The 17,566-nt window shown below is 45.9% G+C and overlaps 2 protein-coding genes across 2 annotated transcripts in view; one reads left to right on the forward strand and one right to left on the reverse strand.

Annotated features, from left to right (window-relative positions):
• Positions 1–7,260, reverse strand: part of ramp1 (receptor activity modifying protein 1) — a 50,715-nt gene extending 43,455 nt beyond the window's left edge. The window contains exon 1 of the mRNA XM_068571830.1: positions 6,645–7,260. Coding sequence (XP_068427931.1) covers positions 6,645–6,702 — 58 coding nt within the window. The 5' untranslated portion in view covers positions 6,703–7,260. The remainder of the gene's footprint in view (positions 1–6,644) is intronic.
• Positions 7,261–10,126: 2,866 nt separating this feature from the next.
• Positions 10,127–16,969, forward strand: LOC137783205 (uncharacterized). The gene is made up of 10 exons (XM_068573002.1): positions 10,127–10,178; positions 10,355–10,503; positions 11,243–11,443; positions 11,623–11,783; positions 11,960–12,075; positions 13,639–13,796; positions 14,530–14,590; positions 15,585–15,672; positions 16,532–16,657; positions 16,807–16,969. The coding sequence occupies exons 1-10, from the start codon at positions 10,127–10,129 to the stop codon at positions 16,967–16,969; spliced, it is 1,275 nt and encodes a 424-aa protein (XP_068429103.1).
• Positions 16,970–17,566: the final 597 nt, after the last annotated feature.

Consider the following 17,566-nt stretch of genomic DNA (forward strand, 5'->3'; position numbering starts at 1 on the left):
AATCCAACTATCAAGATATGCGGCGCCGATCACGTATGAATCCAGATTCATTGTCTCAGATGTTTTCAGAAACACATTGTTCCTGTTTAGCTGTGAAAGGAGAACGTCTTCTCCGGCCGGTTGGCGGTGCTCGGCTTTGGATGGGTCACAAACAGCCTAACAGAAGAATAAAACATGTTTCTGACAGCTTTTTTGAGGTGAGAACTATCCAATGCAGTCACAGAATATTGATTCATATTTGTTTGGAGTTCCTGTTTCTAAAGAGCAGTGTCTGACAGCTGCGTTGGAGATTCCTCCTCTGCTCTGATTGGTTGTTTTTCCTTCGGGCATTGTGGAATCTTGCAAATGCCATGAGGAGCCCTCAGAGTTCTTCCTCGATCATGTACTTATTATCTAACTGTAACTGTTGAGCATGAAACAGTGTTGTTATTTAGCCACTCGCAAGAAATTGCCTCTCTCATACGGGACTTGGCAAGTCCGACCGTGCATGCAGCCTGTTGCCCTCTGCTTCTTACAGTAATTCAACTGTGCAATATTTCCATTAATAAGGCATCTACACTTTTTTTGACAAACCTCTGTAACATGTTGTAGAATCACGTCCATCATATACAATTCATTTGACATAGTTTTGTCCTTTATTCAATGTGTTCCCTCATATTTCTTCATAAGAGCAACTGTAAAGTAATAATTTCCCCATGGGATCAATAAAGTCTTCTGATTCTGATACAGTGGGAAAGTAGGGAGAGCGAGAGAGAGAAAGAGAGAGAGACATACTGGGGAGCGGAAGTGTACGAGGAAAGTTATCTAATATGAGACGTGAAAAAGGTGCCTTCTTTTCATGGAGCCTCCCTCCCTTCATCCATCGCTCACCGTCTATCTAAATTAATTATCCAAAGTCCGGTGGGCGGGACTGTCACGCAGGAAGCGTGCAAACACACTCATGGGAACGCCACATAAAACGAACGTATATCAGCACGATTAAAACTTTCACTATCCAGCCCCGCCCACCTCATTTATCTCTCTGTGTGTTGTCTCTACTGATTTATGGAGACTTGTCCCCTTGAGTCCTTCACAACGGTAATACATGCTGCTCTGCCCAAGAGACCCATGCATTTTTTTTTTTTACATCCATGCATTCCTTAGATGAGGGCTTATCAGGTGAAACCCAACAGAAATGAACATTACTGAACCCAGTATGCGTATATCTCATATATGTACACACCCAAACATGCTTGTTGGTGCTGCAGGATGTCAACCAGCCAACTGCAACATCTCCCTGTTGTCTTTTGATAAATGGTGAACAACACGACGGGAGAGGAGTTATGGTCATAGTTAATATTCTTATGATAGAAAAGTAACAAAGGATGTGCACATACATTGCTACATGGCAAGATATGATAAGATACCAGTTAATGGCTACCAAATGGTTGGTTTTCTTTTATACCATAATAATTACCTCAAAGATTTCCCAATCTGATATTAAAAAAATGTAAAAGCTGCATTAATACTTTGACTAAGAGATGAATTATCAGCCAGATCTGCAGTCCTCCAGAAAGCATGAAAAAGAGAGATTAAATATTGGACTTATACACTCGACACCAAACGAATGCCCATGTTGCTCATGGTCTGCTGAATGTTCAAATAGACAACTAACATACCCATTAAAAAATACCGCTTTCCCTACGACAGCATTATATCCCTTCCCGTGCGTTTCATTCACTGAACATTATCTTCTAGCGTCTGCGGTTGATGCGCTTGGGTAGTGACGGAATAATTACTGCCAGAAATGAGTAAAAAAATTAAGTAGCTAGAGATACGCTCACACACAGGAGGTCATTACAAAGATGCCCACTTCATTCGGCTAACAGCTGTCTCCTTTTAATCCAGCTCTAGAGTCACTTTGAGGAATGATTGCAACGGTCAGTGTTCATAAGGCCCATGAGTGTTTTATCAAGACGAACTCGGGGCTGAAAGTAGATCGACATCCACTGCCGGTGCTACGAGCCCGACCTTCAACGCTTATTGTTGTCCTCCCGCCTACAGCTTCACGCATCATTCAAGTTCACTCTGCGTGGTGTGGAAAAGAATGACAAACACTTTTTTTGCGCGATTATTTCGACACCAAATGATCGCAGGACAAATGCCCCGATCTTGTGGTTTTAACGAAAGAGAAAATGTATGCGTACTAACAAACAGACGCACAAAGAGACAAAAAAAATGCTAACTAAGAGTCGTTGACCTGACCGCGAACAGTTTTTTTTATTGCGATCCGATCTTGAGTGACGTTTTTTGCAGTTACGGTGCTCTTTGGCTGCTTAGCCTCTTTTTCAGTCTACCGAGTACCGGAGTATTTCCAACCGTGGACAGGTTTGAAATAATCTGAAACCACCCTTAAACCTGGCTGGATTTTTGAAAGACCAGTTGATTCTGAATGAAGCCACTCGACCGAAATTAATCAACTTTTAATAACTTCTCATTTTAAACGAGGAATTAATTAAAAGCTTGCCCAAGATTTATTGAAACTGCTATGTGTAGGGAGGTACCACACATTGTCCCGTGGGCCAACACTCTTCAGTTACTGTCAGACTGGCCAGATGTCCGTCCCCCCCCCTTAAAGTTTTCCCCGCCTGTCATTTCACTACCATCCGGTGAGTCGCTGGTGTGTGTGAAATATTCCACTCAAATTCAAATTGATTTCTGAGCCGCCGGATGAAAGACGATCATGTCAGGGGGAAGAGGATTAAAGTGTCTCTCCGAGTCCATCCCTCCATATCTATGGCGGAGAGGGAAGACCCCTCTTTCCTTTCGTCCGCTCGGTGTTTGTTGACCTTTAAACATCATCCCCGAAGATAAAGAATCGCTTCTGCCATCGGCACGAACGACTTCAACGGCAGAGGTTGTTTTGATTTGTATCAAACATGTGTTATGTTGATTTAAAGTACGCTGTCGGCCTTTTAAAGTGCCTTTAAGATGGATGGAATAAAAGCACCCTTGACAGGTAAATGAACCGCCTGAATGAACAGAATTATTTAGGGGTCTTGGGACATGAAATGTTCTCAAAAAACTTAGCGGTTTCAGGTGAGAATGTGGTGGAACAGTAATGAGGCAACCTGGTGCTCCTGTGATGAGTCATGACTTTCTCTTTGTGTAAATATAGAACACCTACATGGAGCCTTTGTAACGGGACACAAAAGGCAAAGAGGAGAGGAAGCGTGACTAAACACCTTTGCCGAAGAGCGCCACGGTCGCGGTTGCGTTCGCTGTATGTGTCTCTAGTGCTTATGACAACCGTGTGTTCATCTTTGCTTTTTCCGCAACCACGAGGAGACTTGAATAGGTGGAACTGCACAACGACCCGAAGCGGGGACAATGAGCACAATGAGCACTGACTTTGGGGGGTCAGCGGTTAGGGGATGAGTTTCACATTACGGTTCAGCTCAGGGGGAAACACTTAGTGGTGAGCATTAGTGTTGGAGGTTGGGGAGTGAACCGGAGTCAACTGAATGTCATCGGCCTAAAATTACAAGCGCAGTGGATGTACAGAGATACGAGACAATGAAGACGGATGAATCCACAAAGTAATAGATCTCCTTCCCCTCGTTACACGTGGCCTTTATATGCTGAACGTTCTCGTCAAACATAATTTGTGTAATAATTGGCATAATTTTCAGAAAAATCCATGTCGGCATTCTGACAAACTCTCGTCACATCTTGTTCATTTGTGGATCCGGTGGACTACAGGGCATTTTAGATAACTGGGATCATTATTGTACGTGTGAGGCAACATCACTTAAACATCGCTTTACTCACTTTGTGAAACAAAATGTAACAAATACATTTATTTTTTAAATAGTCATTTACATTATATAAAACATATACTCAGCAACTTGGAAAAAAGTATTCAAAATTAACAGAAATAACCATTTAAGTGTAAAACGTTTCAAAACTTAAGCATAACTTTAAATTCCGAGACATGATTGAGGGTTTTTTGAACTGGAAGGGCGCCATTTCCAAGTACTGAGAGCTTTGTTTTCAAGTACGTCTGAAGAAGCTGGAATAATGAACCAAAGAGTTGCTTGTGACACGACACTACAGCACAGCTGTCGCTAATTAACGTTAATCCCGCAAGCTGGCCGAGCTAAAAAAAAAAAAAAAGGAATCTCTTCGCCGGTGTCTGATTCCCTGCTGGAGTCTGTACTATTTATGCTCCACCGAAGACGTTTCCTCAAGGGAGAGAGAGGAAAGGAGAGGAGAGGAGAGAGAGAAAGAGAGAGAATCATTCTCTGAATCATCATGCTGAATGGTGACTTTTCCTCTACACAGGTCACATCCCATCACTAGCAGCTATCCCAAAGTTACTTCTCAGCACACCTAATAACGTTATTTTAAGGTGATTATACGTTCCCCGAATTATGGAGCGCCAAGCGCTGAGAGGCGGTAAAGCTAATCAGTCAGACGGTGAAGCTAATGCTAATCAGTCAGACACTAAAGCTAGCGCTAATCAGTCAGATACTAAAGCTAATGCTTATCAGTCAGAAAGTAAAGCTAATGCTTATCAGTCAGACACTAAAGCTACTGCTAATCAGTCAGATACTAAAGCTACCGCTAGTCAGTCTGACAGTAAAGCTAATGCTAATCAGACACTAAATCTAACGCTACTCCGTCAGATGTGACCGTGTTGTCAGACTGCACCAGCCGGTCATCATTGCAGCTGTGGGGATGCTGCTCCTGTGAGCTCGTGGCTACGACATGGAAAGTTGTGCGGCCAACAACTTTGAAATGTGAAGCCAATGTGGAAGTGCTTTGAACTGGCATTCTCTCTACTGGCCATCGGTTTGGTTGCGAAAAAATAATAAATAAATCAGACTGTGTCAAGCAGAAAATGACCCTACTTGTCACTTGATTTATTCCCTCTGTAAATATTCTAAACATGAGTTTATGATCTCAGTCGCTGGTTTCAAGCCTTCTTCAATACATCATGATGTTCATTTAGTAAATTATGGTCCCATTATCCAACATGGCAACAGCTAAAATGACTCAAGGCATCAAACCAACGGCTGACGGTATGAAGACTATGTCCACCTCTTACACACAGTGCATGGTGTTAACGGGCTGGGCCGGCTTTTGTAATTTCAATTACAATACATTAACTTATTGTCCACTTATTAACTTATTGTCTTATTGAAAGTACATTCATGGCCTTTGTCATTCATGACAACGTCAGCAAACACGTCACAACTTTATGGGGTGATCATACGGACTCTTTTCATAAACACACAATCTCCTTTGAAGGCAGCATGAGAGGCATGATTATTTTATATGCATAATACAAAAATGTCAAATTGTTATAATGTAATATCTTAAAACGATGGCAGGACTTCGTCAAGCTAATGCATCATTCCGATCAGATTTTTTTTCTTGTCGAAATAATCTATGGTTTAACAATGCTTTGTAAAAAAGAACAGAGGCATCTTTGTTTTACTACTATGTTTGGACATCGTATGTCATCAAAGGAAGCGGCATCGGGGCAACTCTTAGTTGCATCTTGTATCTTTAATTCCAGTCATAAAGACCTGAAGCACATGTTATCCTTTAATAGCTCTGTAGGAGAAGATAAGAAGGAGCTGCCTCTGGATAAGAGATGACCAACCAGGTCTCCGTTGACAACTCACTGCCAACATTATGTTCATTTTTTGCTACATATTACTTCTTTTTTCTGTTGTTTTTTTTTTTAGATTGAATGACTTTTTTCCAAACCCCTCCAACCAATTCATTGCATGTCTTGTAAGTGAGCGTGATCACAATGACCCGACGATAACCCGATGATATTACATGATTGCACAAATGTTGCGAAAGGTTAAGAGACATTACTGCCACTCCAAGAGAACCTTAACGGCCTCCACGCAGTAAACTGATTGACTCAAACACTACTGGAAGATGAGTCATGTTATATTCATGTCCCTTCTTCTGTACGCTAAAGAGACATTAAACTTTTAAGTTGAGCGTGACGTGATGTGACTTCTACGTTTTGAAGCAGATTTTCAGTTTTGTTGTATTTGTCAAATGCAATGTGTTTTCAGTGCAGCCTCCACAAAGCCATCAGGGAAGAGAGGGCGGTTTAGTCTGAGTTCATTTCCTGGCTTCTCAAACGAATAAACAAAAACAACTAGACAGGTTAGTTTGGGCACATTTCCCACCTGTTCAAAAAAACTCAAAAAACATTGTAATAAAAAAAGAGTTGACTTGTGAGGTTAGATGCAGTGAGTGGGTGTAATGTTTTTTTTCACATACTTTTGAGAATAATAAATTTAGCCTTTTGCAAATTAGATGGTTTATCTAAATCTATATATATCTTAAATATATATATATATATATATATATATATATATATATATATATATATATATATATATATATATATATATATATATAACATGCATGCTTGCATCATTGAATAAACTGAAGTTCATACAAAAGATGATGTAGTTTACGCTTCACCACGCATGGTGGCTGCATGGTACCACTATCCCCAAATAAATATGATATCATAACAAACCCGCAGGCTGGGTAACTAGTGTCATGTGAGTGTTTGAGTGAGAGAACAACGTATTAAATGGTACACTGAAGCCCGATGACAGACTCACCTACAATGAACCACAGGAGCGCCTGTCTCTGCGCAGCTGCCCCGGTCTGAGATCCCATCCCGGCGCTCTCGGAAACGATCCGCCGACTGAAGTTTGCAGGGGAAGTGAAAGTGAAGAGAGGGAGGTGAGGGAGGTGGAAGGCACGCGAGGAAAAGCTCAGAGAGTGAGAGGTAACATCATCGCAGACAGCAGGTGAAGAAATCCATGTTAATGCGGCCGTCCGGTCGGGGGAATCCTCCGCTGTATCACCTTTTGCGCAAACTGCCCGGTGTGCGTGCGTGCGTGTGTGTGTGTGTGTGTGTGTTTGGGGGAGGGAGGGAGGGCGGGGGGCTCGTCCTCGCTCCTGCTGCGCCTGAACTCCCCCGACACTTCCTGTCACCGATCCTCTGTCATCCACGCGTAAACCATATTGACTCGTAAAGTTGTCGCTATCTTCCCCAGCAGTCAGTCGGAAGTCCAGAGCGCGCGCGCGCGCGCGTGTGGAGCGTTCCGGGGTTGGTCAACGGTGCCGCGCGCAACGGGACGCACCAGCCTGGGACCGGTGGAGCGGAGAGACCGTGTGTGCGCGCGTGCACTCTTTGAGAGGGCACGGCTGTGGTTGTGGGTGAGCGGCGGGGACACACGCACGGGACAGACCCAGACATTGCGGTTACCGCGCGGTGGAGGGCAGGGGAGGGGAGGGGAGGGGTGTTTTGGGTGAGGGAGGAGGCGCCGGGTCCTAATGGTACTTTTCCATTGGTTAATCGGATACAGCGCCCACTTCATGAATCAACAAATTAAATACACAAATAAACAAACAAAGGCAATTGAATACAGATTGTACTGGTTGTGTTACCGGAAATTGTGGTGATCATCATCTAAAACAGAATAGCAGTATTTTAGAGAGAGGCAAGTTCTCTTTAGAAATGTTGCAGTTGTAGAATATAACAAATTAAAAACACGTTCGTACAGGGCTCTCGTTTATGTTTGGGACAAACATATCATAGACTGCTCTGGAACTCCCCCAAAAACTTTTTAGGAAACGTCACTGTGGATATAAAGACAAGTGCCTTGTGTGTGTCTGTGTGTGCGCTGCTTCAGGATTGGATTCAGAGTTGTTCAATGTCGCCATCTAGTGGTCTCATGGAGCGTTACAACGCAGCTTCACATTGTGCGGATTTCTTTACGAACGTTTTTTCTTTGATTGATGGATGATTTCACGTCTCTGAAGCAGTCTATTAGGACCAATAACGTTTCACAGCTCCATTATTTTAATCTTTGGAGAATTCCTGTCAGATTTTCCTTCTTTTTAATGTAATTAAACACGAGAGGTAAGGGATGTGTGGTGTTAATTATAACGCGCTTTATTTCTAAAAGGAATACAAGCCCAACACAGAAAATCTGTAATAGTTTAAAGATGTTTAAACTGTATCTTAATCTTAAATTCAGCAGACAGGTCTGATTCATAGACTGCATCCTCTTTTCGCCTCCCTTTCAACTCTGAACTCTGAATTAAAAATGAAGATGAATCATGGGATGTGTACTCTGATTTTGAATAAAGTTGTGTGAGTTTGAATGTGTGTGGCTGCACAGCAGTTTGTTATAACTTTGGCTGAAGAGGTGATGAACTCATGTGGCAAGAACGTCACTCTGTTTCTGTGGATCATCTGAAGCTGCAGAAATGTCTTCATTTCATGTCATTTTTAGACCAGTCCAGCTGGAGAAATTGAAGTTCTCTGAGCCGTTTCAAGTGTATAAACATTCGCTCTGTTTTGCTGCAGTTCAGTGTGAACCCTGTACAAAAAAAAAAGGCCTCATCGTGACTCATCCATGTGGGCTGCTGAGGACCAAAACCTTTGTTGTGTTGTTGTTGTCGCTCCGTGGTGTTACATCAGAAGCGCCCAGACAACAAAAACTCGGAAAATGAAACGGCTGAATGGGAAAGTCGGCCTGTCAAATCATCTGGCACCGACAGAGAGTAAGAGGAAGGTCGGAGGGCGGTGGGGGGGGGGGGGGGTGAAGGGAGGATGACACAGAGGCAACACCAGTGGTTGGCTTCAGAATCACGGCAGCGTTTCAAAATTGAGGGCAACTGAAATCAGAGATCAAGCACTTCGTCCTCTGCCAGCAGTGCAATCAAAAGTTAAGAGAACATAAAGAAGAAAACATTAAAGGAAAAAAAGAGAAAAGGTTTTTATTATCTCTGCTGGACACAGGGAGGAAGGGCTGCAGAAGGAAGCGCAGGCCGACACGTATTCTCAACTGGAAATATCAAACCGAAAACACGTCGGATGCCGAAGAAGAAGAGCTGTGAGTGTCCAGCACTCCTGCAGCTTATTGCTCATGACGTTACAGTAAAGCAGCGGACGCTCCGGCGCATATTTGTCTGTTCTTTCAGGAATACGTCATGTTTTCAAGTGCAAAGTGCAGAGCGTAAAGTCCAGCTCCATCGAGTTCACGCCGCACTTGACCCGGTTGTCCTTACAAAAGAAGTTGGCATAATATTGATATTTTACGTCCAACTCAGGCCTGAGTGTGTCAGGCAGCAAACAGCCTGCTGGCATTCAAACTCATTCAAGCCAGCCGCTCTGTCTGCCTCGCCATCCCCAAGGCAACCAAGTGTAAACGCACAGCAGGAGGGAGGAGGAAAAAAAGGAAGGAGAGGAAACAATATAGAGCGGAGAGTCTGCTGAAACGGATCAACGGTTTGCACGTCTAATGTCCTCATGAGGACGCGCAGCCGGACGAGCTCATGAAGGAATGTGACGGGACGGTGCACGTGAGTAAAGTAAACTTTGCATCGCAAGTCTTGCTGCTGACAAATATCAGATTAATGTTCCTTCATGTCTTCTAAGAGCCTCTCCTAATATATCTACATATTGTTTTAAACATGATTACATCATAGACATTTCAGCCAACTGGACTGTTGCTCTGTTACTATTGTCAAATACTGTCAATGTTTACACACACACACACACACACACACACACACACACACACATACACACACCTTGACATGTAAGGATTTAAAGGGGATGTGCAATTGGCTGCATTTTCACCACCTAAAAAAAAAGAAGACCAGTGAATAATCAGATTAAAGTCCACACGTTGACGTTGGTAAAACTTCCCCACACACACACACACACACACACACACACACACACACACACACACACACACACACACACACTACAAGTGTAGTGAACCCCCAGTCGAAGACAGACAGGACACAGCTTGTTTCTTTCACTTTGTTGAAAGTAGTTTTCAACCCTTTCGCACCCAGCGAGGCTCCGCGTAAAAGAGGCATAACACACTACAGGATTAATGACAGAGCGTAACACAACAACGTGCAGACTATTGTGTGTGGTTGTCTAAGAAACCAGACCATAAAGCCGTAGGACAGCAGCCCCACTAGTACGCACTGGCGGACCATAGCATAGTGATGGATCTTATTGCCACTCCGCAGCAGTAATATGTGTGAAAGGATAGTTCCCATTCCCATCATGCACTTCGTCTGCTGGGACTCAGGGATCTTCAGAGACTTACATCACTGCGGTGATCACACAAACACACTCAGACTGTAGCAAAAACACCAAGCTGAAAGAACTGGATCCCGCACCTTGTTCAGACGTTCATTTCAGGTGTCCTCTCGTTTGCTCTTTTTCTTCTCTAACAGCGACAAAAAGAAGGGGTCAAGTTGCGTCTGACCTCTCGGCTTGCACTTCACACAGATCCGGCTGAGAGCCAGCCAGCCATGGAGAGAGGCGAGGAGAGACGGGGGAAGGGGAGCGAGGATGAGATGCCGAGGAGCGAGCAAGAGAACGGGAACGAAAAAGTCCCGGCTGTGAGCCGAGGACAAGAGTACCGGGAGGAGACGCAGGTCTCCGGCACTGAAGATGAGGACGAGGAGGACGATGAGGACGAGGATGATGAGGACGAGGATGATGAGGACGAGGAGGATGAGGAGGACGATGAGGACGAGGATGATGATTATGATGAGGACGAGGACGAGGACGATGAGGACGATAAGGATGAGGACGACGAGGACGATGACGAGGACGATGACGAGGACGACGATGAGGATGATGAGGAGGAGGACGAGGATGGCGAGGAGGACGATGAGGATGAGGAAGACGAGGACGAAGAAGGGTCCAGTCCACTTATCACGGCCTGTCGCACAGGCACCACTGAGGTACCGGATGGGGATTTCTATGTTGTCGTGTAATTTAACAGCTTTTACATTCGGTCAGATGTGACAGCAGACATGACATCACGTTTGTTTGTTCACCGGAAAATGACCGACAGGTGTTTGTCAGACAGGTTGTATTCTTCCAATCCATAACAATAACAAAGTGTTGACGCGCGCTGAGGGACCCACGAGTCACGAGTCTGGATGTTTACGTGACTCCTCTCCGTCCTCTCGGGAGGGTGGGGGGCTGGTCCGCCGAGAGGAGAGATGAGTCACACCGCATCTGACTCTAATGAGAATTTACACTTAAACCAAGCCTCTTTCAAAAAAAAAAAAAAAAAGAGTTTTGTCTGTGATAATGAACGTGGCCTCGCAGGTCAACGTCTCCTAACTGTCTGCGTGTGCCACCTGATGTACTTCCTGCCTGCAGGCGGTGCAGCGGCTGCTGAGGGCCGGCGCCGACGTGACCCTGTGCAGCTGCAGCTGCAGCCGGCAGACGGCGCTCCACGTGAGCCCCCCTGAGCTCCGGGGGAAGGTGTTGGGGTGGATGACCAGGCCTCACCTGCCCCCCCAGATGCAGCTGCTGCAGGCCGCCTGGCAGGGGGACCTGCAGACCCTACAGCGCTTGCTGGTGGGACTTCCTCTCAGACTCATCACGAAAACAGATCCTGGCTTTCTATTTTCTGTATATATGCTGTGATCCCTCGTTTGCAACATAAGCACTTTGTATTTGACTCAGAAGTAAACGTTCTCCAGAGCTCCGTGTTGTTATTCCTGTGTGTAATGTGTTTGTCCGTCTACGTGTGTCAGGCTCAGGCCGACAGGGTGGACGTGAACGTCCCGAACAGCGACGGCGTGACGGCTGTGATGCTCGCCGTTCGGGACGTTGACCTGTTCGAGAGCATCGCCTCACTATTGCCATGGCAACACAGACCTGTGGAAGTGGTCAAAGAACTGCTGGGACTGTCGGCGTAAGAAAACACACACTCATGTGCGCTTTGATACACTGTACTGAACAGCAAATACACAACACACACACACACACACACACTTTAGACACACACCACCAGCAAGGAGGTTGATTCTTGAATTGCCTGAAACTTTCTCCTTCAACTTGCGCCACCCTGTTTTTAAACTTCTCCATCAGTGATCTGCGGCAGCGAGACCACAGCGGCTGTTGTGCTCCTCGCTACGCTGCTGACATCCACAGCCCTCTGAAGGAGGAGCTCATGCATATGATGGTTGAGGCCCTCAGTCACACAGGTACACACACACACGAACACACACAAAAAACAACAGATCACACCCAGCTAGAAGAAGCAGTTAGCATGGGTCGACAGCATGGGACGATAGCTTTTGTCTTTCCCAATTTCAAGCTACTGAAGTTATTGTTTCTTCAAATCACATTGGAAAACTAGATATAATGTGAAGTAGCTCCCTCGTACTGTAACGACTCATCAGTTCACCTCAGCTGTACTCAGTGCTGTAGCATCATTAGCGGCTAATTGCTGCAAACAGCCAGAGCAACCATTTTGGTTCACTCTCCAGGCTCTCATGTCTGCAGCGGGCAGCTGTTTCAGCGAAATAGCTCTAACGTGACGACTGTACGCTATTCCTGCTCAGCACCGAAGGACTGCCTGACAGAGTTAGCGACAAGCTAGTAAACATAATGGAGCGTTTAGCCGCTGAAGTACCGAACAGTTGGTGGAGACCAAAACAAAGCAAAAAAAGTAAAGAGTACCTTTGTCAGGTGGTTAAAAACACAACCCTCAGATGAATGCTGGCTGTGCCTGCAAGATGTGTGAGAAGCCAACGGCGAGCAAGTTTAACCGCAAATGCTGATGAAAATGTCAGTGTTGTGTTCACAGCTTTTTACGCCGCCTCAAGCGGCATCACTTCTGCTTTAAAGCGGTGGGAAAACACAAGATCTTGATTACAACTGCACATGTGATCTGCTTTGGGAAAGTAGGGATTATCCCGTTGTTTGCACATTCTCACATTTCTTTTTGAAAATAATTATAATCTGATGAGAATTATGCTGTTTCCCAACTCTACAGAGCTCTCTTGTGTGTGTGTGTGTTTTACACATAAAGCTGACAAAACGAGAAGTCATACTTTTGTATTACATACATTCATGAATAAGTGGTAACTTATATGTTTATTTCTCCGTTACAATCATTGTCTTCTCATTCTAAAAAATTGCTAAACTTGGTTCTTTCACCTCATGCAACCGGCTTCACTTTGGTGACTGATTCATTGGCCGGTTACTCATTAAACTGTGTGTTAAGTTCAAAGCGCACACACACACCTCCAAATATGACTTCCTATTCATGACAAAATGTAAGTACACACTCTTTTCTCTCTCTCTCTCTCTCTTACACACACATACAGCATACCAAGTTCATTCATGGGCCTGTGTACCCTCCCACATAAGCCTGCACTTACGTGGGAGGGTATAAGAAAGGCTTGTTTGTGTATGTTTCACGTGAGCACGCTGCTGGGAGCCTCGGGTGCCGAGTCAGAGTTCGTATCGAGGACGGTGATACAGGACCAACTTGACACAGAGAGGATGGGGAAAGAGAGATTAGAAACAAACAGAGATAAAGGTGAAACTAGTCGTTTTCCAGACTTTTCAAACCACTTCCCCACCTTGAGTAAACAGAACAGGGTCCACCCGGGTGGGTGTGGCACCCTGTGTGCCTAAACGTGGATCTGGAGGTTTTTTCTGGAATTGTTGACCTGCTCTTGTTGTGATTGGACGGAACTGATTTCAACACAGGCCAGAAAGGGATGAGGACCGTGTCTGGTTTGTCCCTCCTCTCTTAGCCCCCGACCAATACTCAGGCCTGGATTTGGACTCAGAGTTTGGGGATCTGGACGTAGAGCTGGACCCCGAGGGCCTTTATCCCAATCGGCCGACCGCTGCCTCCCCCACGCAGACACCGGCACATCAGAGCGGCTTTCTACTATACAGCCACACAGGGGTAAGTTCTCTGGAGTGTGTGTGTGTGTGTGTGTGTGTGCGTGCAAGTGAGTCTGCCTGGCTCACAATGTGGCTTGTTGCTCTCATGTCGGCACAATTAACTGACACATAGGCGGTGAGCGGTCACCCAGAAGACAAACATGTGGACGTAGCAATCGGCTGTTGAGATAAGTGTGTGTATAGGTGTCTGTGTGTGTGTATGTGAGGAGGGGCTCCGTGCCTAGCACTTAGCTGCCATACTACCATGTTATGGGTGTCCTTTTCGATGCAGCGGACAAGCGTGGCAGCTGGTTAGCTGCAAGAGAGGAGCAGGTGGTAGACCTGTACATGTCTCAGAGGCCCACTGGACTGGATGAGATACATGTGTACATGTACAGTGTTAAACCCGCTACAAATAAAATACACTTCATACCAAGGGCTAATATAAAAAAATAATAATAATTGAATTGTCATGTCACATCAAAGTTTCACATTGACTTGTGAACGTGGCAACACATTAAATAAAACTACTTTGTAATCCCTCCTTGCCGCGCATGCCGGACAAACTTTGAGAAAGTATTCACCGACTGAACGAGAACGCAGGAAGTGAAACCCTTCAAAGCAAAATGAAATAGGGGCAGTGTTTACTTCAACTTGATTTGAAGTAGTCACACTGAGGTCCCTCTTCTACCGGCCTTTTTTCTTTTTTAAAGACTGGGAACATACAATAAATGTCTCACTTTTGTTCAATGCAGGAAGTGCTGGAGTCTCCAGGGCAGCCTCCTCTATCTGACCATCGTAAAGACCTCGGACACGGTACGAGTGGTGTGTGACATAGAATTTAAAACTGTCTTTTTTTTTCTTTTTGGGCTTGTCCGAGAAGAACCTAAATTGTATTCTCAGTCCACAGAGGGAACAAAGGCTAATCAGAGAACACAAAAGTTTCATGTGGGTTTCCACCCGTCCACTTCAAAACATATCAAACTATTGGCTTTTTATCGTGACCAAGAAAATACAGTGGTCAGCTCCCAAACAGGCCATCAGATCAGGTCACCTTCTGAAGGGAGGGGAGGCTGGGTGGGAGGGGTCTCGCACACAATACGACCTCTCAGCTGGGAAACCTGCCTGCCGGTGTTGCGGACAGCGTGGTGGAGATGCACGAGAGAGAGAGACAGAGAGAGAGAGAGAGAGAGAGAGAGAGGACTGAGCAGATGTCCGAATAAAAAAAGAGGAACGGACGTGGACGAGAACACGGGGAGCAAAAACAGAACGAAGGTGTAGCCATCAGGTTGAAATAAACGGAGAAAGAGAGGAACTATCTGGTCCACTTCAAGTCAATCAAGGCTCGATATGAGAGCAGAGTGGACCAAAAGGCTCAGAAACAGGTAATGTTGTTTTCTCTGTGGCCTGGACCAATATGCTATGTATACGAATATTGATATTGTATATATGCAGGTGTACTCACTCACGTCATCAAGGCCTTCCCTGGCGTTGTTACGCGGATTTGACGTCGAGATCGGCGATTCACGTCAGAGTGACATTGTTCTTTTTTATGAACGCCCACTTTACAGTGAAGGAATTGCAGTTTGAACTCATGTTTCTTTTGTTTTTGTTTCCTGTGACGTGAGGATTTCTTTAGTATCAGTGATCGTTGTTCACTCTTCCAAAAAATGTGGCGGTTGGATGTAGACAACATTATTTGGCTTCTATCGGGCCAGAAATGTGGTAACTGAGAGTGTGTGTGTGTGTGTGTGTGTGTGTGTGTGTGTGTGTGTGTGTGTGTGTGTGTGTGAGTGTGTGTCTGGAGCAGATAAGGGAATCCCCCTCTGTTTCCAAAACGCCATGGAAACACTGAGAGACATCAGGCAGGCCTACCAGTGCGCAGGGACGGGAAGCAGGTGGGCAGGGTCTCACACCCGCACACACAAACACACCTACACACACATTCCCATGAGTGTGTACTGGCTGAAAAGAAGTGATAATCCCCAGGCTGGTGGCATTCAGCCGATGGTGTTGACAGTGCAGACGACAACATCTGTCCATACGTGGAACCGCAAACATTTTTTTGCGCGAACAGTTAACACTCCATCCCCGTCACACACAAACACACATACAGTCACTTAAATACACAACACACTCTCCCTGGGACAGTCAACAACTGCCTATTACTTTACACCAACCAGTAGAATGGTGTCCTCTCCGGTTACACTCCTGTCCTGTATGCAGGCACCTGTCACCGTGTCCAGAGGACAAGCTGTTCTGCCCAAACAGGTTAGAAACACAGGCGAGAGAGAGAGAGAGAGAGAGAGAGAGAGAGAGAGAGAGAGAGAGAGAGAGAGAGAGAGAGAGAGAGAGAGAGAGAGAGAGAGAGAGAGAGAGAGGACTTTGGTGAATCAGCTCATTGTCTGCAATGTGGCACTCTCACCACGGAATACAGTCCAAGCTCTCCAAGGAGAATAAAGGTCTTTGAGCTGGTCTCTAGTTTCATAGCATGAGCCTACAGTAAGAGAGAGAGAGAGAGAGAGAGAGAGAGAGAGAGAGAGAGAGAGAGAGAGAGAGAGGGAGAAAGAGAGAGATGGAGTCGGAGCTGTTGGCATTTTGTTCAGTTCAGCACAAGGCAATAAAAGTCATCCGCATTCGTGGTTTTCTCAGTTGAGCGCCAACAAACCTCTCCCGAGTGCATAGATCCTCACCCCCTTTTGTCCACGGCAGAGGTAACCACGTAGCGCTCTGGGTTTCTCTCCTCTCCCCCTTCAGCAGAGGAGGGCTGTCTCTGCCGAGCCTGGGCGACGGCAGCAGACGCTGGAGCCACCTGGATGCTGGTCCCTCACCCGGTCTGCTGAGTACCAGGACCCCCTGCCTGCCGGTTCCCCCTCAAAACAGGTACACGCTGGAGCTGGACTCATTATTTCGGCGTCCGTGCTCAACATCACATTTAAAGAGACATAATGACAGTTGGAAATGAAACATTGAATGACATAGACACATCTGTGACACTTGCACAACAACAAATTGGTTGTTGTCGCTCACAGGCCGAGGACAAGAAGTGTGGTTGCTGCCTCTCCGTCCTCCCCCGCCCTGCGGTCTGTGGCGGAGCCCGGCCAGCTCAGCCAATCAGCCCCCAGCATCATGGAACCTCTACTGTGCTCAAACACTGTGATGCAGGCCAGAGCACACATCCAGACCCGTATGTAAATGTAGCTATTAAAGCGTTGACTTATATTGGAATATGTGTTTGAATTACACAGCAGTATTATTTGTAGAGCAGAGGAGGAATTCCATTTGTTTTCTCTGTATTATCTCTGACTGAATCTTTGTCTACAGGACTGGGCTTCCAAGACATTGTAAATGAACAAAAGGTGAATTTCAAATGTCCTTACATCACGTTCACATTTACTTTCTGTCCATATAAAGGTTTGTCTACTTCATAAGTCCTAACCATTGGAATAACTGTCTGTTCTGCGCTGATTCTCCCAGGGGCCCTTGCTGGCTCTGCATCCCAGAACGCCCAAGCTGTTGGCACCGCTAGACAGCCGGCCCAGGGACATTGCGGCTCTGCCAGCGCTGAAGCACTGTGTTCCCCTGAAGCCCATCAGCCGGAGCCCCCTTTGCTCCAGGTCCCGGCTGAGGAGGGAAAGGCTGTCCTGGGGCAGCCCGCGCACAGGCCTCCTGACCGCTAAGGGTGGTAGCGAAGAGAGCGGGTCCAGCAGCCACAGTTCCTTCGACCTGGAGGATGAGGATGAGGAAGATGAGAGGGATGTGTGCGAGAGAGCGTCAGGGGGAAGACATGTG

This window comes from Clinocottus analis, unplaced genomic scaffold (genome assembly GCF_023055335.1).
Source record: "Clinocottus analis isolate CAN_PGR_092001 unplaced genomic scaffold, fCliAna1.0.p SCAF_12, whole genome shotgun sequence".
Classification (NCBI taxonomy): Eukaryota; Metazoa; Chordata; class Actinopteri; order Perciformes; family Cottidae; genus Clinocottus; species Clinocottus analis.